Source organism: Falco biarmicus, chromosome 4, assembly GCF_023638135.1.
Source record: "Falco biarmicus isolate bFalBia1 chromosome 4, bFalBia1.pri, whole genome shotgun sequence".
In the NCBI taxonomy this organism is placed as follows: Eukaryota; Metazoa; Chordata; class Aves; order Falconiformes; family Falconidae; genus Falco; species Falco biarmicus.
Window position 1 is genome coordinate 108,254,417 of NC_079291.1, and position 25,534 is coordinate 108,279,950.

The following is a 25,534-nucleotide window of genomic DNA, read 5'->3' on the forward strand; positions in this document are numbered from 1 at the left end:
GTAGTTAATTTTAAAAATGAAGCTTGCAAGCTTTAGCAACAGTTTCTGCCAGGTAGACGCAGGAAGGGAAACTGCATTTGAGTCTTTTAGAGGGAGACAGAGGCAAGAGTCACAGAGCCATGTTTTTGCTTGTTTAGAACTCACAGTTATTGTAGGAAATGTGGTATGCTAATGCTACAAAACCAACCAAGACATGTTTAAGACACTTCAGCACTAATACGACTGAAATGTTTTAAGAAGCAAGCCCTGCATCTCCTATGCTGACAGCTCCTTCAGCTTAGTAGAAAGAAAAGGAGCAACAGACTCTCTTCAGCATTTCCACCGAGTTCCCACATGTGCTTTACCTTTAAAAACTTAGATACATAAACACTGCTAATGTTTATGTAATTTATGAAACGTACTACAGACACTAATTCTATGAGCTAATGTAGTAGTGTGGCTAATGAAACAGACACATAACACTGTCAAAAATCTCCAAATATTTTGAAAACCACAGCTAAACTTCAAAAGTGTGTTACAAGGACACTCACTCCAAAACCATCCTCATTAGCCAGCAGGCAGATGTTTCAGCCTAGCACACTAATGCACCACAAAGGTTTACAGCTCTTACTATTCCTTTAATCAGCAACTGTGTATTCAACTGTAGTATTTAAATAAACCATTATAAACGTATTCTACTCCGTGTCCAAGACCCAAGTAACTTTTTATGCCTGTTAGAAATGCTAAAAACCCCTTCGACCACGCCTCTCAAAACCCTCACCGATGTCCGTTGGGCATCGCTTCGCCGCTGAGCAGCACGATGAGGCACCACCACGGAGCTGCCGGCCGCGGCCCACCGGGGCACAGCGCGACGGCTGCACGCACCGTCCACCTCAAAGCCACGGCCTTTTGAGACATTTCCATCAAAATTCACCAAAATTAACCGCTAAGAGGAATCACCCACGACGACGTTAAAAACATTTCACCGCGTCAACAAATATATTTGCGCACTTCTGGCCGTGCGGCAGCGGCAGGAGGCCCGCGGCCTGGCCCCCGCCCGGGCGGCGCTGCGCGGGAGGCGGCACGGGCCCCTGGCCCAGGCCCACTTCGGACACCGGCTTTGGCAGCGCGGGCAGCCCGAGGCGCTCACCGGGCGGCACCGCCTCCCCTCGGCCAGAGGACGCGCTCGTCGCTCGCCACTCGCCCCCCAGCGCCTCTGGAGCCGCGCCGAGGAAGCACAGAGCGACCCGCAGCTGCGAGCCCCCGGCGGAGGAAACCCCGGCCCAGCCGCCGCCCGGCCCACTCCCTCACGGTGGCGCATGCGCCCACGGCCGGCGCTCTTTTGCCCAGCCGGGCGGCGGAGTGGCGGCCTGACGCAGCGGGAGGCAGGTGGGTCCGGCGCTCTTCCCGCGCCCCTGCCCGCACTGGCGGCCGTCCTCTGCCAGCGTGGCGCCCCGCCCCGCTCAGCCCCTCTCCCCCAGCCCGTGAGGGTCGCCCCGCTCTTGCCGTTCCCCTGGAGCCCGCCTCGGTCGCTATGGCAGCGCGGCACGCCCGGGGGCGGCCTGGGACCACTCTGAGGGGCCGCCGCCATTTTAAGTCCTGGCGCCCCCTGTCCCGGGGAGCCCCGGCTGCTCGGGCGCTCCCTCGGCCGCTGCCCGCCCTTCGGCTCAGGTAAGCGACTGCAGCGTGCTCGGCACGGACAAAGAAGGACCTGAAACGCCCTTCCGTAGCTACTGCCTTTAAGTTCTCTGGCGATGCCACGTTCCCTAGTGATCTGAGCAGAGGCCCTCCGTTAGGAATTGAACACCCCCTCTCTGCGGGAGCTGCCCTGCTCCCTCCGGCCTGGCTGCAAGGCAGTTCGGCTCTTCCTGCCGGCGTTCCCGAGGTGATACCCCGGGATTTAACTTTCGCCAAGGCGTACATCTTGGTTTCCCTCTTCACAACAGTATTTCCATGTTTTGTAGCAGTTGTGCCCTACCTCTAATCATCACTTAATCGCCTTTGAAAAACACCGCTCAGTCAGTCCCCTTTGGAGTTGAAAAAGCACTTGTGCATATGGCATATTCTTCAATCCAGACACTGGATAATAATTTTTAGATGTAGCTGTTTCTGCTTTTGCCAACAGAGTGTAAGTACGCTCATCAGTAGATTAACAAGAAAAGATTACCAGCTATATTAGTAATATATACTTAATTTTTTCCCCTCTGCACCCGCTCCCTTGCTTTTCTTTCAGAAAGAGACATGTTTTCAGGAGGCCTGCACCTCCATTAGTGGAACTTGAGCACTACATCTGTGGAGTAATTAATCCCAAAAGAATATGTACAAAATAAATCAGAGTATTTGCAATTATGTATTACTTCAAAGCATTTTTCCATCTCTTGTTTTCATCGGTAGTTTCATACGTGGAGCCGCATGTGTAAGACAAGAAAGATGAAATATGTTAGGGAGACAGTCTTCAGGGCCAGATGCTGTAAGAATATCACCTTGGAGATATAATTAGCAATGTAATCCTCTCTCATTGTGTGATTGCTTGGGTGGCAGCATAAACTGATCTGAATAGTGTTTTTTCCATGCGTTTGAGTAAATATTTGACTTCATTGTAAATCCAATTATACCACTATAAGTATTTTTTTGGTAATAGTTACGTTACAAATGAGAGAAGTAAAGAGTAGAAATTGTGAAATCTGACATGGATGAAGTTAGTTGCTGGGAAGGAATGTGCTACAAATAATATTTAAAAAATGGACTGCAAGTGTCAGATAAGGTACAAGTTTGCTTATATCTTTCAGTCCCAGAGAGCAAATTTATTCCCGGTTTCTGGCAATATAGTCCCACTTTTCTGAATGGAGAGTATAGTCTGCTGGTTTATTTTAATTTTTCTTCCTGCTAGTATATGATTTAGAATTAAAGACATACCTGTTTAAAGAGTTCAACTAGGCAAGCTGAGTTTCTCATTTACTTCACCAGGTGACTCAGAAGTCCCTGGCTAGGTATTTTTCTGCATGCTGCAGCGACTGCTCAGCTAGTGGCCACCCAGAGCTGGATGGCTGTTACAGACTGCTGGCCTCAAAGTGCTCAACCAGGTCACCTGTACAGGTAATTGATGTCTGTAACATGTAAAACAAGTACATTTCAAAATGAACTTGGTCCTTTCCTGTTATTGTCCTGTACAGTTAAAACCACCTGCCTAGTTTGAAGCAGTTCGTTGCAGGTCTTTTCCCTCCAGCTGAGGAAGGGTCCTGCCCGTAGCAAATCCTGAGCACCTTCTTGCTGCAGCCAGCCACCTGAGGCACCATGCTGGAGGACCGGCATCAACAGTGACACTGACTCCCCACTCCTTTCTTAGATACATTTCCCAGGCATAGATTTTCTGTTTCTTTGTGAAACAAGGTTCAGATTCCAGAATTGCTTAAGCAAGTATACAACAAAACCCAAGTTATTTCTAATCTTGTATTCTGTGGTTATTTTTTCAAGAAAATACAGAAATTTGTAAACATTTCTACTCCTGATCTTGGGTAGCTTGTTATTGTTGAAAATAAGAAAAACATATAAAACCATACTAATTTCCTCAGTTTTCTCTCCACTCTGGAGTTTTTCCTGGCCTTAATCCTATAATGGATACACAAGGGGTATACAGCCACTTGTAACTCTTGATCTCTGGTCACTTCCATTAAATTCCTTTGACCTCTTTGGTTCTTCACTCAGTTTCCTGAGTTACAGAGCCTGACCATTTTGTTCCTTAGCAAAAAGCACAAGATAAATGCCTAGAAGGATTCGGTACCTTGGAGGTACTTAATTTTCCTAACATTTCCTCATTTCCTTCACCTATCCTGCCATTTTTGAACAGTTAATCTACTGTGCATGAACTTGATGAGTGTTCTGCATACTCACAGCAGGTCCGATGTTTCATAGAAATTATGTGTGCATTAAACAGTGCTTTTGCAAACTAGCTTAATATATGGTAGCTCTTCAGAAGTTCTGAAATTTACAGAAGAAAGATTTCTTCCTAATTTCTGTTTTCCAACAACTTGACATTTGCCAGTGATTTCAAAGACAGCTACCAACCCAGAGCAGACCATTACTGGATGAGGGCTTTACAGCTATGTGGGTACCACTCTGCCATGTATGTAGAAAATGAGCTATTTCACAAAGCAGAGCTAGGCGGGATTGCTGTAGCTCTCCTTTCCTTTTTATATATATATATAGTTTAAGCTGTGATTTTTGTTTCGTTTTAAAGCCTGTGGCTAAAAAGAGTTTCTAGACTTTTCTTAGGCTTGTTGTCACCTTTTGCATTGCAGGTCCATTGAATGACCTGTGAGTAATACTTGATAAAATTCTTCAGTTTTAGAACTATTTTTTGATTTTAAATCTTTGTATAACTATGCTGTCTTGACCTAATATTTCACTACGTTTCCGTTTTATCTTTTATTGGCAATTTTAGGTAATGGAACAAACATGAAAAGAGAGACTGTCGGAAGTACAGATGATGAAAGAGGACAGGGATCACAGGTGGGCTGCTGCTCTGGAGTCTCATTAAGAGGCCAAACACACATATATTTATCTCACAGCTTCAACAGTGCCAGTGTAGTTGACATCTACCAAAGAGAAGTTTTGACCTGCTTTTATGATTGATTTGCATACATTTATCTCACAGCTTCAACACTGCCAGTGTAGTTGACGTCTACCAAAGACGTTTGACCTGCTTTTATGATTGATTTGCCATGGTACTGCATTATGCTTAAGGGGCAGTAAAATACATATCTATAAAATCTAAAAGCAAAACTTAGAAAAAGACTTTAATAACATTTCATGCAATTTTAGAGTTACACAAAACTAAAGCATTCACTCCAGTGTTTCAATACAAGCTGAAAGGAAAGCAACATTAATTGATTTTTATTATGCGTAATATGAGAGGAGCAAAAGCAAAAGGTGAAGCTAGAAACATCCATTGCCAGCTAGGAATCTAAATACATAGTTTGTACTATAGTAAATTTAACCTTCAAGTAAATTAGGTTTTAGTAAACTTTTAAGTTTTAGGATAATTTGATGTTTTGATTTGCTCTATGTACCAGTGAAAACAGTGCAGTCTAAGCAGAAGTCAAACATTTTAATTGCATCCGGCTCCTTACAAGACAATTTAGACAGTTTTCTACCAGTCTAATCTGATAAATTAGTATCTAAGGTCACAGAACAGGTGGATTTGCTAAGTCCAATGTAAAGCAGCCATGAGGCAGCCCATGCAGTGCAAGAGAAATAAGCTGCTAGAAATCCAGTGATCCTGTTCTTACCTAAAAAGCTTGTTAGTATCTTCAGATGGCAGTCATAGTTCAATAGAATTTTCCAGAGGATTTGGGATTCTTCATTTTGTTTAAATAGGAAAATGCCAAGTCTAGAGAGATAAAGATGATTAGTCACAAGCATCCCACCTACTCTGTGTATTCTTTCATTGGAAATGGCAAATTATTTCAACCTAATGTTTAACTCCCCCTAAAAGCCATCTTCATTTACCATAAAGCCTTGTCTTGACAAAGATATGACATAGCCTATTTGAACAAATGTGTTTGGCACCAATTATTGGCACTAGCTAAACTTCACAGATTACTAGGAAATACTAGTTCTTCAGCTGAATAAGCTGCCATTAATATGGAAGAGTACAAATGTAGGAACACATATAAAGCGCAACCCAGCAAACATGTAACACAAGTTGATATGACAAAGCAGTGGGCTGTTGCACTGAGAATCCAAAGTATTCAAGAATTATTTTCCCCTCTGGAATCAAATAGGTAAATTGTGTTACTATATTATCCATATGAAAATGAACACAAAGAACGTCAGTGACAGCTTCTCAAATGTGAGCATTTAGAACTTCCCCAAAAGATTATGCTTATATTAAAAAATTAATTAATATTTCTTAATGATCCAAAGTTGCTCTTTAGTCAACTAAAAAAAAGCTGAATTTCTCCATTTCCTCTTACAAAATGTTTTACTAGGTGCTCCATTTGTTTTAACATATATTTTGTGTGCTGACACTTGTAGAATCTGTGTGTCCCTTTACTTGTAATTCTTAGATTCTGAATTCTAGAGCCACTTATATAATGACTATGAACAACACGTGATGAAACCAAGAAACCGTGCTGCTGTTGGGGAGTATTACTTGTGCAGGGATCTTCAGACATGGAATCTTGTCAGTGCTTGATCTAACTTGGGAGTCAGCCCTGCCTTGAGCAGGACATTGGACTACATGACCTCCAGTTCTTTCTGTGCTACATTTTCCATAATGCTAGTACGGGTTCCTACTGTCTTTTAATTCCCAGGAATTAAAGCAGTGATGTGCTTTGCTTACAGCTTGGGTCCACTCTCACAAATACCTAAGCGAATGCGTAATTCTGTGTGCTTGCCGCCTGGTGCTGAGCAGGGCTGCTGGAGGCAGTGGGGCTGTTCATCAGTTCTTCTCACACGGGATTTGCGAGGATCAGTGTTTTGGAGGTTTTGAGCCCTCCAGTTCCACTGATAGGCTGGGGAAGCCGTGGGTGCTTGGAATTGAAACTTCTACCAGCACAGAAAGAAAGATGTGCAACTTAGGATTTTAGGCTCTGCAGTCTGTTCAGGTTTTTTAAGTACCTGAGGTCCCTTACTGTGTTTTCCAAAACTGTGTACAAATCTTTTGAAGCCCGCCCTATTTTTATTTAAGGGTGGGGTTTTTTTTGCAAAATGTCCATACATTTATATAAAATTATGTTTGCTGTTGTCTCAAATGACTGGATGCAGTTTAGTTCATGCATGTGACTTCCCCTCCCCCCCCCCCCCCCCCCCCGCAAGATTAGTAAGAAAATAGATGTGTAATTGTAAGGACTACTTTGTTAATTGGTCTCTGTTCTCGGTAAATCAATTTTTCTATAGGAAAGTAGTTGGATTCTTCTTCTTTCTATTTTTATTAGCAGTATACAGCAAAAACCTGACTACAAAATTTATTTCTGAAAATTAAGAGGACTAAATTGTTTAGTTATATGCTCCATCTGTATTGGCTAAAATTAAGGCAGGTGGTTAACTGAGGTGATGTTTTTGGAATTAATAAGGTTGGCATCAGTCTTGAGTTATCTCAGAAGCTTGCAGGTGTATTTTGTTTCTAACTAATTGGGAGGCATTTTTAATGATGAGCACTGAGTATCACTTAACACTGGGGATTTTTTAATAAGACAGGCAGGGAAGTGATGGAAATAAATGAAAGCCTTTATTTTGTCAGCTAATACTTAGTGGCTGAAATTGATTTAGTAAGAAAGAATAAGATATCCTATTTTATGTAGCTTGTTTTATTGCTTTATATGTACAGTATTTAGTTAAATCACTAAAGTCTTTGGTTTTTAGTAGATTACATCCTTTACGTTCAGATGAAATTATTTTTGTTACAGTTTTGAGATACTACTTTTGATGCAGTTAATTTATACTCTATAAATACTTTCAATAATATGCTATGCTTTATTGGGTGAGGAAAAAAATGTTTTGTTCCAGGTCTAACCAAGGTAACAATGAAACATCTGTCTCTTCTTTTCATGGTGTTTCAAAATTAATGTTATGGGTTTAACTTTGATTAATGTAACCTCACAAAATTATCTCTGTAGCTATCTACATGCTTAGTTGTCTGATGCATATAGGCACACATACATATATTTATTTACTTGTGATTGACAATAGGAAAATAAGGTGAACAGAAAAAAAGAGATGGGTGGTTCAGTTATTAAAATACCAGGTTGGTGTGGCCTATTTGCCTCAGTCCCTTTAAAATCTAGGTAGACACAGAAAGCAGTTTATGGGATGATTATCTGCATGGTCCGTAAGGCACTCCTCATACAGTCTTAAAAGAAAAGATAGTTACCGGCTCCTCCCAGATTACTGTCGTGAATCCAATTAACTACAGGAAATACTGTGGTAACATCATTCAGCTTCTGTTCTGTAAAATGTGAATTACCTACAGTGTATTTCTTGTGGTTGATAGCTGCAACAATGAAGGGATCAGCAATCACTTATTCTTTCTGCAGGGTAACAGGTAAGGTGTTAAATTGAAATTATTGAAACTTGATTAAAACTCATGTAAATTTATTATTTTCATTAGATGAGATTTAAAAATAATTCCTTTAACTTGCAGAGTTCATTTTTAAACTTTCCCACTTCTGAATGCTGTTAAAATGCATTACTGACAATATTTCATTCTTCTGTATGTAGTCAGTCTTACAAGTCTGATAGCCTCTTTGTAAACACGATACTCACAATCAAGAGTATCTGAGTCACCAGTTTCATTTGTAGAACAGTTAATATATTAATTTTATACCACCTCCTTTATAATTCTCATTAGTAATTACTAGCTGCCAGTCTGTTCAAGGTAGTATAAAATAACTTCTGTAAACTATTGGGTTAACAGTACCACAGAAAGCTGATGTGACTTAAATAACATGAACCAAGTCAGTTGGTAGACCTGTCCCTCAGTTTGGCTTGCAGTTTTGTGCCATTTATGTGAAAAAAACTATGAATAGCAAATACTGAATCACCAGACCAACACCTACATAATCTTCTAATGAATTATATTCTTTTGTTCCTTTTTTATGTGAAAGCAGTTACAGTCCTTTGTAAATGTCAGTCTTAATGATTAAATTACATTCACCTTTTACTGAAACAGATGGGGAATATTTTTTTCCCAAAAGAGGAAAAACCTCATACAGAAATAACAAATCAGTTCTGTTTGTGGTCCTGGTGAAACCACTGGAGTCTTAAAACAGTTGTAGTATTATTCTGCTGTGTAAATTAGATATAACTAAACTATATGGAAATTTGTTTGAATTATTACTTGTCTTCTGTCTGTTCTCTGTGTGTTTTATTTTCTTTTTTCCGTTTCTTGATGTTTGCTTATAGGTAGTAAGCATTTCAAATTTCAAGTAAGCCTAGGGAGTTGAGGTTTGTGCCTAATGAAATATGTGCGCTTGATGCTAAAACTGCCTTGAAGACTTCTGTTAATTGTAGTGTAGGTATTTGTGAAATGTCTACTCTCAACAAGTTTTTTTTTCCCGATACATATATTAGAAAAATCACCTTTGCCTTTTGTTTCATTATTCATAACAATCAAGCTTAACAAAAACCTGTTACCTACAATTTTTACAAAACTTCAGAAATAAATGGTTTGTTTTTCCTGGCAATGTTAAAATTGGATAGTCTGTTGGAATTTAAAAGACAGTTTCATTTGCTAGTGCTTCCTGTAGAAGTGACTATGCCTCAGCAAATTTATATTTTTCTGTTAAAAATTTTCATTATCTGCCAATCTTAAAACATCAGATATAAAACCTGAATTTAGAGACCAAGTTATAATTTCATAGCTCTTAACTTCTTGATTAAATATCAACAGTCTTCCCTAAACTATCATGTTTTTGCTTAGTCTGAGTTATCTTTAGTTCTCTGTCTAAAACATCTTAATTAGTGCATTTTGCAGCACTTTGCATTTTGGCAATGAAACTTTATCCCATATGATCTTATATTTAGACAAATACCTTGTTGACTTCTGTGGGACTGCTCACAAAAGCAAAGCTTCTCAGGAAGATAAGTATCTGTAGAATCAGGTCAAATTTTAGAGAAATTTTAGAGGTGTTACCTGAGTGCTTAGGTACTCAGCTAACATGGCCCCTGCCTGCATCTGTAGTTAACTGTGTTCCTTTAAAAATGTGGCTGCTGGGTTGTTACTACATGTGACTGCAACAAGGAGAGAACAGATTCTCTTTAGAAGACAAGAAAATAGTAAAAATAACCTCAAAATGTTATGTGACAGGCATCGGCATTTGCCTGTATTGTAGGAATACATTTGAGGTTTAATACTGATTTTATTATACACTGATTTTTTTTTAAAATGGAAAGCTTATCCAAGATTTTTTCATGTTAATACATAAAAGAAATCTTCTTAAAATGTGTGGTCTGCTGTTGTATTCTTGTTTACCAAATCCACACAAATATGGAGAGATGGCACCTCACTATTAGTAGGCAGTTACACAGAAAAGCAGTGGGGAGTTTTACAATGGGATTACTGTTTGTGCCGGCAGCTGAACTGCCCCAGCTGGAATCATTCCGGTCTGGAACACAAACTCTTCTCTCTGTTTTGAAAATGTGTTCTGAATTAAAAGATAGTAATTGCATCTATTAAATAACCATCTTAGTTGCTAAGGCAAGGTGATACCAGCATCTTCTTGTCTCATCACTTTTCAGCTATATAATTGTTTTCTGGCTGCTAAAACATTAGGCATTACTCCTTTCTCTCATTTCATTCTGGAGCAAAAATTCAGCCCAATGACTGGAAGCCACTGATTTTCACATCCTGAAATGCTAAAAGAAAAGGAATCTTCTTTATTAAAAGGCAGAGCGACACCTAAGCCAGTTGCTAATTTGCTACCTGCATTGCTTGTTTGCTGAGTTTGTACTGCAGCCCGTTGGGTGAACCAGTGATGTATGGTTCCTTTATGCTCTTCCTCTGTGAGTCTGCCCACCAGTTAAGTTGCAGAACCTGCTTGGTTGTGGATCCCTGATCTCCCAGTTGTCCTGCTCGCTGCATGGCACTTTACTACTCAACCTGTGCTTTTATTCCAGAGGAAATGCATGTGGGCAAGAGGCAGCTTTACTCCTTAAAAGAATGTGGAAGGACAGGGCGATTTTGCCTATGATAGCACAGCGTGCTTATACTATTGACTCTGCAAGAAACTTACCTCTCTGCATGTATGAAGCAGTGAGTAGGACTTGATAGCTGTCATGTTACCAAATGCAACAAGAGACTCAACAGTGCAACCAACAGGCCACGACTAATGTTATGTCATTTCTGTTAGGAATTGGTAAGCTCAAAAGCAGACACATACACCGACCCCCCCACCCCCCTCAAAAATACACAGATGTCAAAACAAATACAAAATCCGCATCTGGAGGGTACCTCCTGAAGTATCCCCTTTAATACTTGACATCTAGTGGTGTATCATGATTTCAAGAGATCCTTGTTTCCATAGGTGGTGTGGTACTGCTATTTACTTCAGTCAGCCAACAACACAGACGTTATTTTTGCTATGTTTCGGTTTCATTAGCGGTGTTGTTTATGCATGCTTAATGACATTGCTTCCTGTTATCAAACATAAAGACATGGAACATCACCTGAGAGACTGTTCCATTTCTTTGATCGGGAAACAGGGATTAAAAGACCAACTTCTTTGCTGTCATGGCAATAGAAATGCATGTCAGAGATAACTGAGCAGATTATCTCTGATATCAGATTAAGGTGGTATCTGATTGACATAAGACACGTGACTTAATTCCCTCAGGCAGCTAATGAGGACCATGACCTGGAATAACGCTCCAGGCTTGTTTTTTATCTCCAGCATCTATTAGGTGTTCATGTGATGAACAAAATGCTGAAGAGGACCTTTTAAAAACTAAGAATTATCCGATACGTAGAAGAATCAGGAGAGAGTTGTTTCTTTTATCCAAGTACTATTTTTACTTTTCATACATTCTTGCACAAATAAAAAGTGTAACACCCTTGTCTAGTAACATCAACACTGAAATAGTGCTTCCTGTCCCAAATGACATTTTACATCTGTTCAAGGGAGTGCAATATATCTCTGTAATTTGTCACAATCTTACTTAACTTTTTTTCATAAATAAATATAAAGGAATTGCGCACATTGATCACACTGTGCAATTTAAAACATCTGTCAAGAAGTGAATTTAACAAACTGAAAGACATGCAGACAAAATATTTAAGTCAGTTGGAACTGCTTGTTTATACAAAACTTGAAATATGGATTTGGTATATCTGCTGATATAAAATTGGGGGAGGTCTAATTTGTTACACAGGAAATAAACACATTATTTACCTCTGCCATTTAGAACAGTCTTGCTAGTATTTTGTAATTTTATAGGTATATCGTCTTCTGCATTAATATACATCTCTTCCTGTTTCAGTTAAGAGTCCTTGTCAGCCTGAATTCTGGTTTGTTGTTTGTTTGGTTTTTTTTTAAAAGGAACACAGTTTTAGATGATAGAAATATCTCTGATATTTAATCTCATTTTTGCTAATACTTGAGTACAAGGAAATAGGAAAACTAAACAGTCATACTGGTGTGATTCTGATGCCTGTATGATGAGACATGTCTGTTTCAAATGTTTTTATGTTATCTGGACAAGCTATTAGAATTTTTAGAGACAACTGTCTGAGAAATAGGTATCAACAATTTTTGTTAATTCAACCCTATTAACTCTAAAAAGAATTTCTGGGGATGAAATAATTTGTTTAGCTACAAAATTTTCTTTGATCATGAAAGCCATCCCTTACTGATTTCAAAGTCCACTGGAAAATAATAGAGGTTTTGGAACGTCTCCAAATAGAATGCAATTATGTGCAAATATTACTGCCTATTTATTAAAGGATTTACTTTTAAAAGTGCAGAGTCACGTGGTCAAGTAGCTGAGTAGAAAATGCTCCAGATACTCTTTAGTCTTTGTTAAGATTCATGTTAATTCGTACTCTTAATAATGCAAGTACATTAGAAATGCATTTCTGAGCATCACTGAAGTTTCAGAAGGCCTTTTGGTTTTCACAGACAAATGTAATTCTCATCTTATTGTGACAACTGATACAGCAGTATTAAAGGGTTATTAATGTGTACGTGTATTCTGTTCCCACCTCTAAGCATCTTGGAAAGGACAGAGCTGCACTAGCTGATGTTGTGGAATAAAGTCCATTAACATTGTTGGAATAATAATTTATTCAAGTACATGGTAGGTAATGTAATATCTAAATTAAATTATATTTGAATACATTTAAATATTTACTTTAAAAACAATTATGCAGCGTTACAGATAAAAGATGGACAATGAACAGCAAGCAGTTAACACCACAATTCCAACACAACACAGGACTGTTATACCACCTGATCCACACAATGGTTTTGGTTTTTTTCTTTGGTTTTTTTTTGTTTGTTTTGTTTTGTTTGTTTGTTTTTTAAGCAAATCTGTCTTTTAAAGCATTATTTATACTGCTGAATCCTATTACTGGTTTTGCAGAATTTGAGACTTAAGGTTTGTGCATTTAGTAAAGTTTCTATGTGCTTAGTTTGGTAAAGTTTCAGATGTACTTAGTTTGGTAGTAAAAAAAATGCTCTTCTGTTATACTTGCAACTATTTTCCTATGGAGAGCAGAGAAACAGAACAGTTATACTGGGTAAGAATTTCTACTCAAGATGCATGTAAGCAATTTATTTGAACATCACATTGACTGATTAATAGATTCACATTTACAGCTTTCCTTTAGCTTTCTTTTTGTCAGATAGGTTTTCAGAGCAGGACTTATCTTGTGTTAGAAATTATATTGAAGCATGAGAAAAAACTTTCTGCTTAGACAGACTTGTGTTCAGTTTTCTTGTTAGAAGTGAATTGTCATATATGTGACTTCAAACTTGGCAACAGACTAAAAGCAAGAGCAGAGGGAAGAAAGCAGAGAAGGCCTGTAGCTTGTGGACAATCTGTTTGGCAAGTATCAACTAAAATTGTAAATGGTGTGACCTGGAAATTGTGTTGCTATTTATGATATTACTAGCTTTAATGGAACTGTCTCTTGCAAGATTTCAGTTCAAAAACTGGTTGTATGTTTACTTTTAAGAATTTGAGAAAATCAAGATGGCATTACATTAAATGCTTTTAATTGGGTGATTCCTGTTCATATAAAAAACGCCGTTATAAAGTGCATATTCAGCCAAACTCCAGAGCTTGAAAGACTCAATCAGCTAAACTTTTAATTGGTAGAACACAGTGAAGCTGCTGAATTTAAATGCACACTAGAAGGAAAGTACAGTCCATATCTGACTGGCCAAACCTTAAGTCTTGCACAACTTGATAATCGAGCATCAGGTACTCAGCTTTATTTGCATTTTTGAGCTTGTTGTAGATTTTCAGTGAACATATTTGCTGTTCCAACAGGTACTGCAATGGCTGCAGGAGCTTTGCTGCAAAATGAATTACCGTATTCTTCATTGCTAGAGAGCAGTCTACATCTTGCAAATATGAGTTCAGGTAATAATTTTTCTCTGATACACCATTCATATAAAGTGCTCAGAGAAATTCTGGGGAAAAAAAAAAAAGAAAAAAAAGAAAAATTCCATAGAAAATTAAAAACCCCAGAAATCTTATCCCCCATTTATAAACATGTCTATAACAAAACCAAACTGCATTACTTTGTCATCACCATGATGTGTTAATATGTTGAGCTTTTTGGTAACTTGCATACTGTCAGATCTCTTAATTGAAGAAACTGTGATTTTTGTTTTCAGAAACTGCCTAGCTCTTTGAAAATACAAACATGCCTTCAAATGACTTATTTAAACTCTTATAGGATGTTAATTCTTTCTTACTGTTTTGGGTGAATACTTGCAAATCCTGCTTGATTCAGTAGGAAAATAATGATGTACAGCATTTTATTTGGCTCATTTCTGGATCCACTGTCATTTGATATATACTCAAAAAAAGCTTCTGGGAAGAGAAAGAGAAACAAGAATTAACTATAAGAAAGCAATAGAATTAATTAGAAAATATTTTTCATGTTTCTTGGATATAGGTAGCACTCAATCTCCCTTCATCTCCCTTCTCTTCCAGCCAGCCTCCAAGATAAAAGCATGTATAGTCTTTTCCTCACCTCTTGTTATCTTTATTGCTGAATTAGAATAGTCAGGGTTTTGAGAAAACAGCTAACAGTCAGCTTTAACATTTTCTTTTTCTCATAAAACATCACTACTGATGTTTCAGGCCTGGTATCTACAGCAAACCCTACCATGTCTCTCTTTAAGAGCTGGGGTGCAGTACTCAAAAGTCAGCCACTCAATTTCTGTTCAGTCTTTAGGAGAAATGGTGGATTTTAACCTGATGAATTTTTATTAAAGAGAGCTTTCTCTTATGCAAATTACTGTCTAACAGTTACTGGTTTTGTAATGCAAAAAACCCCACAGACTGAAGATAGTATATATCTTTAGGAAAATGCAATGGGATTAATTTAATTATTGAACAAAGTTATGGTGGGTTTTCTTGATTTCCCCAGTCTTTCTCTCTGACTTGCACAGTCTAATGCAAGTCTAATGCACAGACAATGGGATGACAAAGTATTTTTAGCGTTGCCATAGTCTGTTCTCCACATAGTTGCATGAGAATTTTGTGCTTTTTAGAGTGTTGCAATCTTTTTGGCCAGCTCATTCTCCTTAGCACACTGGAAGCAAAGTGGGAGGCAATTTGCCACCTAATGTCTACCTTCAAAAGCCTAAAGCACTCAACTGATACATCTTCGCCTCCCTATAATCTGCTTTATCTCAGTCTGTAGGGCTAACAGCTTTGCTTAATAAAAAAGCTGTGCCCTGAAAAAAAATAAGCCTTTTGTTTTGAATAACAAATTGTGTTTTGTTAGAAGATACGAATGGTCCACAGTGAACAGTCTACAATTCATCATGTACTGAACCATTTCAGGAGGAACACACTAATCCCAATCATTACAGAGCTAATGATGCATTTTGGAGCAGCTAAGTGGAGGAGTAGAGGTGGTTGTGGAATGTTAAACCAAGAGGTGGGGGAGTATAATGTATTTACTTACAGATTTCTCAGGAATCAGAGCCTCCAGCTACATTTTGATTGTTCTTTTGAATTTAGTATTTTGTGTCTTAGCGAGTTCTGAATGCATGGTATTTACAACTATCTAAATACTCACATTGTTTATGGAAAATTTTTTGGTTGTTCCCAGTCTCCTTTCAAAATTATCTACTTGAAATGCAACTATTTTCATCAAGCAGTGGAACACTCTGTCCCAAACTATTCCTATAGAATGGAGCAGCCCCAAGGATAGCTGGCAGCAGTGCCTTTATTGTTAGTTACTATGGAGACAGCTCAGCCCATGCTGACTAACTGCTGGAGTACATAGAGGATGCACAGCTCTTTGCAACTTCAGTGCTGAGGAACTTGGATTTCCTATCAGTGCATCCTCAGCAGCCTGCCTAGACAGTAGCTGGGGCTGGTCAGTCATGCAGGGTTCACCCCGAAGACGTTCGGCAGTGAGTATATTTAGCAACTTCTTCCAGGGTCGGAGACATTCTTCCTCCGATCCTCTTCTTCGCATAATCCAGAGACGCCGGAGCTCGGTTGTAGAGGTACTCTCGTCATCAACTCACCGGGTTATGGTGGCGATATCGTCTCTGAGCCCTGAGGAGCTGGATGCAACTTTTCCTGAAAAAAAAAGTAAAGTACTTTCATTAAGGCTGTTGGCAGTTCTGGTATTTTTTTGGTATTAAATTAATATACTTTTGTTCTGTTAACTGTATTTTGTATATGTGCATAAAATACTGGGGTTTGAATTTTTTTCCTGTATTTCATATTTTGTTCATTGATTCCTTGTTCAGGGATTAATATGTGTTTTTCACTGTTACAGCTCAGAAAGAACAGATAAAATAGAAGCATATATGCACACATACATACACAAGTATATGGCTAAGTATTTTCAGTTTCAGGTGGAAGAGGACTGTGATGTGTTTTTCTGTTGCAAAGGATATCACATACTTCTAATATCATCAGAAAAAACAAAGATAACTGTGAGAACAAACAAATTCTGCAGTAACACAAGCAGTTTTTTCCCCTCAGAATCCTTACTTCAAGTCTGTGTTGAAAAATGAGCCTTAAATATATATTCCATATATTTATGCTGTTTGTAACTTCATCAACTTAAGATTGAACTGATACTTTTAAGGTGGAGATGAATTTTTAATCTTCCTTACTAAATCTGTTTTTGCCTGTGTTCTAGGAAGTTCGAGGCGTCCAACAGCAAAATACACTAAAGTAGGGGAGCACCTTCGCCATGTCATTCCTGGTCACATGCAGTGCTCAATGGCATGTGGTGGACGTGCTTGCAAGTATGAAAATCCAGCTCGATGGAGTGACCAGGAGCAAGCTATTAAAGGGCTTTACTCTTCCTGGTAATAAGCAGCATTTACTCTCACTAAATGTAACTGCATTGATTGTATTTATTAAAAGAGAGAATTCAAAGGAAAGTTCAAAATCCAGTTTTTAAAATCAGCTATTGCTAAGTTAAGTATAAAACATAATGATAGCTTGATTCAGAATTACAGCTTAACGTAGCCCGTAGTGACCATTGTACATAGCCCAGTAAAGATGATGAAAGTTTTCTACCTGTCAAGAATTATACAAAACCTAGCCTGGGTTATGAACAGTTCTTGCTAAGGTTTACAATGCAAATTAATTAAAACGTATTCATAATAGAATTTAAATGTAAAAATATTTACTGAACGTGAAATAACATGTGTGTTCAAAAGCATACTCATATGCGGTAATAGTTGCATGAAATGTGTCTTTACAGTCTTGCTGATTTTCTTGTAACAGCAGATGTTCTTCAGAAGCATACAAAACTTAAAGCGCCAAACAAAGATCTGAGTCCAGATTATATTCAGAGGGAATTTTTTAATGTCCATTGGCCTGGCATTTAAACAGTTCTAGTAATGGTCTTTGATATATTTTATCTGTATCAACAAGATTTATCACTGTATGATGGTAGAATTTCTTGAAAAAATAATTTCTAGTTAATCAGCAAGGTATTTCTGTCTGTCTTCAATGTAACATAGTATTCTTATTTTGGTAGATTCATACTCAAGAAGTTATTAATAACAACATTATTATCTACTTTACTAATTTCTCAGGATAACAGATAACATACTGGCAATGGCTCGACCCTCAACAGAATTGATTGACAAGTACAACATTATTGAACAGTTTGAAAGGTAACAAATTTAGTTATTATTTATTGTAGATGTTACTAGTGTAATTCCTGATCCATTTTCTCTTTCAACATAGATTTGGCTTGTTGATAAAGATCCTTTCATTTTAACGATATACAGGTAAAGATTTATTCTCCACTAAGAATAAATGTATTTCAGAAAATAAGGGATAATGAGATTTTGGCTGCGTATAATACTTTGACTCATCTATTCCTTCCTTAAGATGTGGCATAAAAACCATAATTAACCTTCAGCGTCCTGGGGAGCATGCAAGCTGTGGGAGTCCACTGGAACAAGAAAGCGGCTTCACCTACATTCCTGAAGCTTTTATGGAGGCTGGAAGTAAGTTCATTCCTGCTGCTGTTCCTCATTAATTACTGATTTTGGCACTTACAGATATTTTTACTTGAATTCTTGTGTGTTAAAAGCAGCTATGTAAGAAATGTTACACAAAATGGGATCTAAACATGAAACTTGGCAAATACAATCAAGAGTAAGTACACATTATTGAAGATCGTATATATGTAGAGTGAGATGGAGGGTTTATGTTCACATCTTTAGAATAAAGAAAGGACAACAGCTAGTTAAATTTTTCTTTTTCTTCTGAGTTCGCAAATACATGAGCATTAATGGTGTTTCAAATCCTGGTACAATTCATGTTTTCTTATCTAGACTGTAAAAGGTTATTTCATTTGAGGGCATTGTTATTGGCAGTATTTTTGTGTTTTTTGTATTATGGTGAGATGAGAAAAAGCATCTCTCTGTAAGAAAAAGCTTTTGACTGAAGAAGTGCTTTTATTTCTAAAAAGAAAAAATTACCCCACCTATATATAGCTCAGTAATTTTGGTATGAATCAGTCAGTTCTGTTACACCTTTTACATTCAAGTTGAACTTCAGTTTGACATATCTTTGCTAGCTTCATGAATTTATCAAATTTCAATAGCAAGCATACATTGAAATGGGAAAACAATCTCTTGCAAACAATATGTAGTCAGATTCTAAGATCCATTATGCAGTTTTAGTACTATCATTTATTATTAGTCATCTCTCTTCTGCATTTATTACTGGAAATTTCACATTTGATACAGCAAAAAATAACTCTTTCTTTTTATTTTAGTTTATTTTTATAATTTTGGATGGAAGGATTATGGAGTGGCATCTCTCACTACTGTACTTGATATGGTAAAAGTCATGGCTTTCGCCTTGCAGGAAGGGAGGGTAGCTGTTCATTGTCACGCAGGACTTGGTCGGACAGGTATGTGCTCTACTGCAAGATCAACGGTTTTTTTTCTAAAAATGCAAAACAGTGTCTGGTTATAAATTATTAATGATTTTTTTAGATTCTATATCATTGCAAGATGTACATCTGTAAAATGGTTAAAAATGCTGAAGAAATTTGTGAAAATTATCTGAATGGCTAGAGATGATCAGTTTTAGTATATGAGAACCAAACCTGTAAGATTAGAAAATGTTCGTGTCTGTATAATAATTCCCCGTTACATTGAAATGGAACAGTTTCTTTCTGATGGGGAAAAATTCACCTAGTACACTTTCATTGTCCAGTATTTATGACATGTTTACAAACCTGCCATTCATTTTAGATCAGGTAGGATTTGGTGGAGCAGCTAAAATGTCATTTACTTCTTTTAAGACCTTTTTGCCTATGTCCTTCCTGTGGAAGCCACCATCCTGTGTTCACAAATGGTGGAACTCCTAGAGATGCTGTGGTGAGAAACTAGCTCTCACTGAAACTATAGTGAGAATGGGTTTACTATCTTATGGTCCAACAAATGCAACTATACTTAGGTAACAGCATCACATAATAGAGGGCATAAAGCTGTATCTTTACCTATATTGATTTTTATCCTGTAGTTCCACTGAGTATTTGTTTTGGTCTGATAGTTCTTCAGCTAATGCTTGTCTTATATTTTCCAGGTGTTCTGATAGCTTGTTACTTAGTTTTTGCAACAAGAATGAGTGCTGATCAAGCAATTCTTTTTGTCAGAGCAAAAAGGCCTAATTCTATTCAGACTAGAGGGCAGTTGTTATGCATCAGAGAATTCACTCAGTTTTTGGTTCCTCTGAGAAACGTGTTTGCGTGCTGTGAGCCCAAGGCACACACAGTGACGCTGTCCCAGTACCTGACCCGTCAGAGACATCTGCTTCATGGTTACGAGAGTAGGCATCTCAAACATGTGCCAAAACTTATTCATCTTGTTTGCAAATTGTTGTTAGACCTGGCTGAAAACAGACAAGTGGTAGAGGCAGAATTGTTAGATATACCGGATCTCTCAGCTGAAATTGAAAAGACTGTTTCTCAGTTGGTATCCACACAGCTAGATAGAGAACTTGCAAGGCAGGACAGTGATATGTCAGACTCCTCCCACACCCACTCATCCACTTTCGAGACCCAGGATTCTCTTTTCTCCCTGGGACATGAATGTGATCCTCTTTGGAAAAGAAGGAATGTTGAATGCCTTCAGCCTCTAACTCATCTAAAAAGGCGTCTAAGCTATAGTGAGTCAGATTTAAGGAGAACTGAGTTTCTTTTAGAGCAAGGAGAAACTGCATGGACAGTACCTGCTCAGATACTACAGTGCAACCAACCCAAGCGGAACAGCGGTGAGGAATGTTCTGCCACAAGTGAACAAAAGCCACAGCTGGATTTAAATAAAGAGGCATTAGTGCGTAATACATGCATGTTCTGGAGTCAAGGTAAATTTAATTTGGATGGACAAAAAGATGGATCCTCCCTTTATCACAGAAGGAACTGTACGAAAGAAGTACAACGCAGTAGAACCTTTTCTTCAGGTCTAGCATCTCTCCACAATACCAGGGAACCCGGAACACCAAGGCATAATTTTACCAATGAGATTGGTCATAGAAAAGACCACAAGACTAATATGTATAGCAGAAGAGTCTATGTCTCTGAGGACTCTTCTTCTTCTTCTTCTTCTTCTAAAGTGAACTTTTCCCTTGGATATGAAAGCCAAGGTAGCAAAGATGTGTCAGAGGCAATTCCACACATTGTTCTGCAGTCAGAATTAAGTTTGGAAGCCCGAAGAGTTTTGGCAGCAAAAGCACTTGCAGATATAAATGAATTTCTGGGAGAGGAGGAAGTGAAGCAGAAGGTAGAAATGTGGCAGGTAATTTTAGACTTAATTCAATGTTGTGGGCTCTGCATATTTCACCTAGGTTAATTCCTAGGATGTCAAAAATCCCACCATATGCTTTGAAATGGCATATTGGGACACCAGTTTATACTGTGGCTCAGTAAATGACGGTACTTGTAAGTTATAGACCAGTTCTTTCAAAAGCAAGCAAAACACACCTACAAATTTGGTCTCTAGCAGGAGGTTGGAATGTTATTTTTGGCTGTGTTCATCATTTTACTGATGAAAATTGTTGCAGTTATCTGTGGTTGTAACTTGGCTGCTGGTAGCATAAAAGTACTACAGATTTTAAGGCAGCCCTGTGTTTTTAATCAGTGCTTTCTCAGAACTAATTAGAGGATTCTGTGCTTAAAAGAATTTAATAGAAAATTTAACTGCTTATCCTTAAAACTCAAGTCCTTCTTGCTTTGAAGTTGGAACCCAAAGCTATATGTATTCTATTAGACAATTGAGAGGTTCTGAGCTGCACTGTTTATGTCATTGTTCTGTTTTAAAGAATCACTTATATTGTTGCTGATTAATGTTGATGTTTTGAAAAACACTAGAATGTTCTTTTTTTTTTTTTTTTGTAACTCCTAAGTCTTCTTTTTTTATTGGAATGTAAGCAGCCAAGTGCTACAATCAAAGAGAATGTTGGCAAAAGTAAATAGATGATGCGTTTTCAGTTTTGCTTTGCTTTGTTTTTTAAGAAAGAACTGAATTCTCGAGATGGAGCTTGGGATAAAATCTGTACCGAGAGAGATCCTTTTATCCTCTGTAGCTTGATGTGGTCCTGGATAGAGCAGCTGAAAGAACCTATTATATCCAAAGATGATATTGACATGCTGGCAAAAAATTGCACAGAATCACAGGATGCACTTTACTTACTGAGAAAGGTAGGTATTCTATATATCATTTCATTCTTTTAACTGCCAAGTACATTTTGCTGATGTGTATTACAACTATTAATTTACGGCCTTTAGGCAAGGGAATTGCACTTTTAAAAGGCAACTTCAATGTCTTTAAAAATCAGAATGAGGATTACTTTGGTATTGATTGTATTATTTCAATTGTAATCAATACTTGATAACAAATATTTTAAGAAACATACCAGATACTGTCTTTGAACACCATTCAGTAGAAGCTCAGTTTCAGTGTATTTCCCTGCAAATTCTGCAGTTTGAGATCCAGAGGCAAAGATGAGAAGTGTTTTCTCTGTGACTCGATGTATGGCTTTTGTTAACATCACACCTGGCAGCTGTGCTTAATGGTTGTCATATTTGCTGTGCAAACATGTTAATCTATCAGCTTTGGAAGAGCTGGGGCAAGGAATAGGAAGAATTTGCCAATTCAAGCAATCAGAAGCCAGGCCAAATTCTACATAAGTCAGAACTGTGGTCATCTGTATTCTGAAATCCTGATGAAAAACAGGTGTTTCTGATCCAAACTGTTTAACTGTGCTTTCCCCAAAGGGCTAGATGATAGGTAATATCATATATAATAGTAATAATAAAAAAATCTCCATTCTTGATCTCTTTAATTACACAAATTAATTTCATAATGCTTTGGGAATTCTTTGTTTCCAAAGTATTTATGAAGATAATAGGGCCTCTTTTATCAGCCTCCAGATACCCAAGAATACGGCTACTAATCAGTAGGTGGTCAGAACTTCGTGTGCAGTCACCATCTTCATGACATGACATTCAGAATTCCTGAGTTCATATAAAACCATCATGTTTCTTCCTGAAGCATTCTTCCACTCTATTAAAGTTTTAACTTTCTGTTTGTATTAAATTAAAAAATAACTGCTTGACACCTGTTATAAATAAATGGAAAAGGAATAATTCATGGGTTTAAAAAAATTAAAAAATACTAATTTTATCTTTATCCTATATTACTTCAGAATAACAGAATAGTTGAGTTGGCAGGGACCTCTGGGTATCTTCTAGTCCAACAGCCCTGCTCAAAACAAGTCAACTAGAGCAGGTTGCTTGTGTGACACATGCTCCAGTCCCTTAATCATCTTTGTGGCCCCTCGCTGAACTTGTTCTAGTATGTTATATGTCCCTTTTGTACCAAGAAGCACAGAACTGGACCCAGCACTCCAGACGTGTCACCTCCATTGACCTGCTGGCAGCTGTCTAATGCATCCCAGGATGCTCTTGAGCTGCCTTTACTGCAAGGGCCCATTGCTGGCTCACATTCAACTTTGTATGCACAGGGACACCCAGGTTCTTTCCTGTTAATCTGCTCTCCAGCCAATCAGCCCCTTATACATACTGGTGCATATTCAGCTGCACTTCCCAGAAATCCCTCAAGTTTTAATTTAAGTTTCACTCTTAAGAGACCTGCCTGTGTGGAGATCTGTCTCCCTTGGAAAAGGGCTAGGGACTAGCAGCCACAAAGACACTTACTCCCCTTTATGCATCCTTGCTAGCTACCCAGGTGTCTTGCTGATGGTGAAAGAGACTTGGTAGACAGAGAGATGCAACTTATCCTATGTTAGCTGCAGAAGAGCCCTAAACATGCATAGCATTTTGGGCTGAAAAGACCAAATCTCGCTTTTTTTCTATGCCAATTCACATGAATGCTACTGTTTATATAGGGGACCTTGAAAAATAAGTCTCCAGATACATGCCTGACCTCCTAGAGTTTCTCCCATCATGACTGAAATAATTATGTAAAGGCTCTTTAGGCTTGTGAAATTCCCTCCCCAACTCCTACACCTGAAGGTTTCAGTATGGGAAGGCACGGTCTGCTATTGAAACAAAACCTGAAAGTTAAATGTTTTTCATGGAATTATTTCTTCTAATAGCTGCTGTTCCTTTTACCCACCAGGAACAGTGTCAGACTATCCTTTGTATTTTCCACTGTGTGGTGAACTTGCAAATGCTACCAGCTGATGTGGAGGAGGCCTTACTTGCTCGTGCTATTAAAGCTTTCACTAAGGCAAGCAACCATTTGTCCATGACATTGTGTTTATTTGCTTTAAATCATGAAGGGTGAATCAACAGAGCAGGCCACTGTGCGAAAAATTACAGTAATTCCTTCACACTTAGTGTACTCATGCTTGTCCATTTCAGAGTTAAATTTTATAATAATCAGCCTTCATGAAGGGTTGAAAATATTCTCAACATAATTAAGTGCTGTATCTACAGCCTTAATCCTTTAGTCTCATTTTCCTGTTTCTGGATCACTGCCAATTCATGAACTTCTTCAAATTAGAGAAAAGATAATTTTTAAGTGGGAATAACTAGTCACTGAGAGTAGCTTACTAAAGGCTTTGGTAGTTTCTGTACTATTTGGAATCTTTCCATCAGATTAAATAATTTTCTGAAGTTACGTTACAATTCAGTTGTGTTTCGGGCCCTTAATATAGGATGTATATAACTAACTTCTGCTTTTGGAATAATTTAGTAACAGTGACAGGTTAAACTTGCTATTGCTCAGCTTGGAGCTGCTTACTTCTTAGATTCAGCAGGTGAAATTTTGTGAACCGAACATTCATCCTACTGCTTCCTAATCCCTTGTAAATCTACAGACATGTCACCTGTTAAAACACTCATGGCATTTGTCTTTCTACTAGTTTGTTTTAAAGTCTAGTCAGCATAAAATTGAAAATGATCAGCATTAAGTACTCAATCATGAAACATGTATTTTCTTTGATAAATCTTAAAAGTTTGAAAAAATGGTTATCTACTTTGCATTTTGCTATATGACATCTGTTAACTGAACTTAAATTTCTCCCTTTTATTAGACAAACTTGGATTCTGAAAATGGACCATATGTTTACAATACCTTGAAAAAAGTATTTAAACAGACACTGGAAGAAAAAAGAAAAAGGCTTAAGGAAGGAACAGAGAATCACTCTTGATTTCTGCACAGCTATGCTGAAGAATTAGATGGGCCTACCAAATCGTTTTGCATTTTCCAGCTACTGTATTTTGTGCTATCTGGCATGATTTACCTAACTTGAGGTAATAGTAGTTATTAACAAAGCATTTTATTTTTTTAGAAGAAGTTTTAGTGACAATTGTTTTATCTACACAGTTCTAAGGAACAGCTCCTGTGTGACCGTACTGTAGCATTTGGATTCAGGTACTGTGCTTTTATATTGTGAACTGTTCTCTTGTTTTCGAATGTCTTCATTGGTTTATAAACCCTTGTCATTGGCAAGCAATGTTATTTTCAAGTTATGTGATTGCCATAAGTTCAGTGCCATGGTACACAAAGGTTTAATGGATTGAGTTAATATTTATGTATTATGTATGTTTACATTAATGTTATGTGATTGTACTGAACTTATTAAATTCCTTTTCCTTTTAGAAAGTTTAAAATAAGACTAAGAGTAATAATTAACAGATCTTGAGGTCTACTATTGACAGCAGATAATTTTTTCCTTTAGATGTCCTAAATAATTGTCACCAGTGTGTTTTTGAAGGGTGTGGCAGTAAAGAAATACATTAAATATATTCATCATGAAGTTATCAAGGCCTTAATTTAGATTTTTGTGGCTAAGAAATCTTTGAAGTGTTTTTAACAGAAAATTGATTGTGGCATTTTAAGTGCTTTGA

At 37.8% G+C, this 25,534-nt stretch overlaps 1 protein-coding gene across 13 annotated transcripts; it reads left to right on the plus strand.

Annotated features, from left to right (window-relative positions):
• Positions 1 to 1,049: 1,049 nt before the first annotated feature.
• On the plus strand, positions 1,050 to 25,447 carry PTPDC1 (protein tyrosine phosphatase domain containing 1). 13 transcript variants are annotated; one of them, XM_056337918.1, is made up of 13 exons: positions 1,251 to 1,368; positions 2,947 to 3,075; positions 4,421 to 4,488; positions 13,459 to 13,521; positions 13,969 to 14,061; positions 16,820 to 16,991; positions 17,730 to 17,810; positions 18,031 to 18,149; positions 18,926 to 19,063; positions 19,744 to 20,954; positions 21,671 to 21,856; positions 23,799 to 23,909; positions 24,718 to 25,447. In XM_056337918.1, the coding sequence occupies exons 5-13, from the start codon at positions 13,977 to 13,979 to the stop codon at positions 24,832 to 24,834; spliced, it is 2,220 nt and encodes a 739-aa protein (XP_056193893.1). In that variant the 5' UTR covers positions 1,251 to 1,368; positions 2,947 to 3,075; positions 4,421 to 4,488; positions 13,459 to 13,521; positions 13,969 to 13,976; the 3' UTR covers positions 24,835 to 25,447. The 13 variants fall into 13 exon arrangements, with proteins under 13 accessions (XP_056193888.1, XP_056193893.1, XP_056193891.1 ...); XM_056337916.1 differs by lacking the exon at positions 13,459 to 13,521; XM_056337922.1 differs by lacking the exon at positions 2,947 to 3,075 and having other exon boundaries at positions 1,257 to 1,368.
• Positions 25,448 to 25,534: the final 87 nt, after the last annotated feature.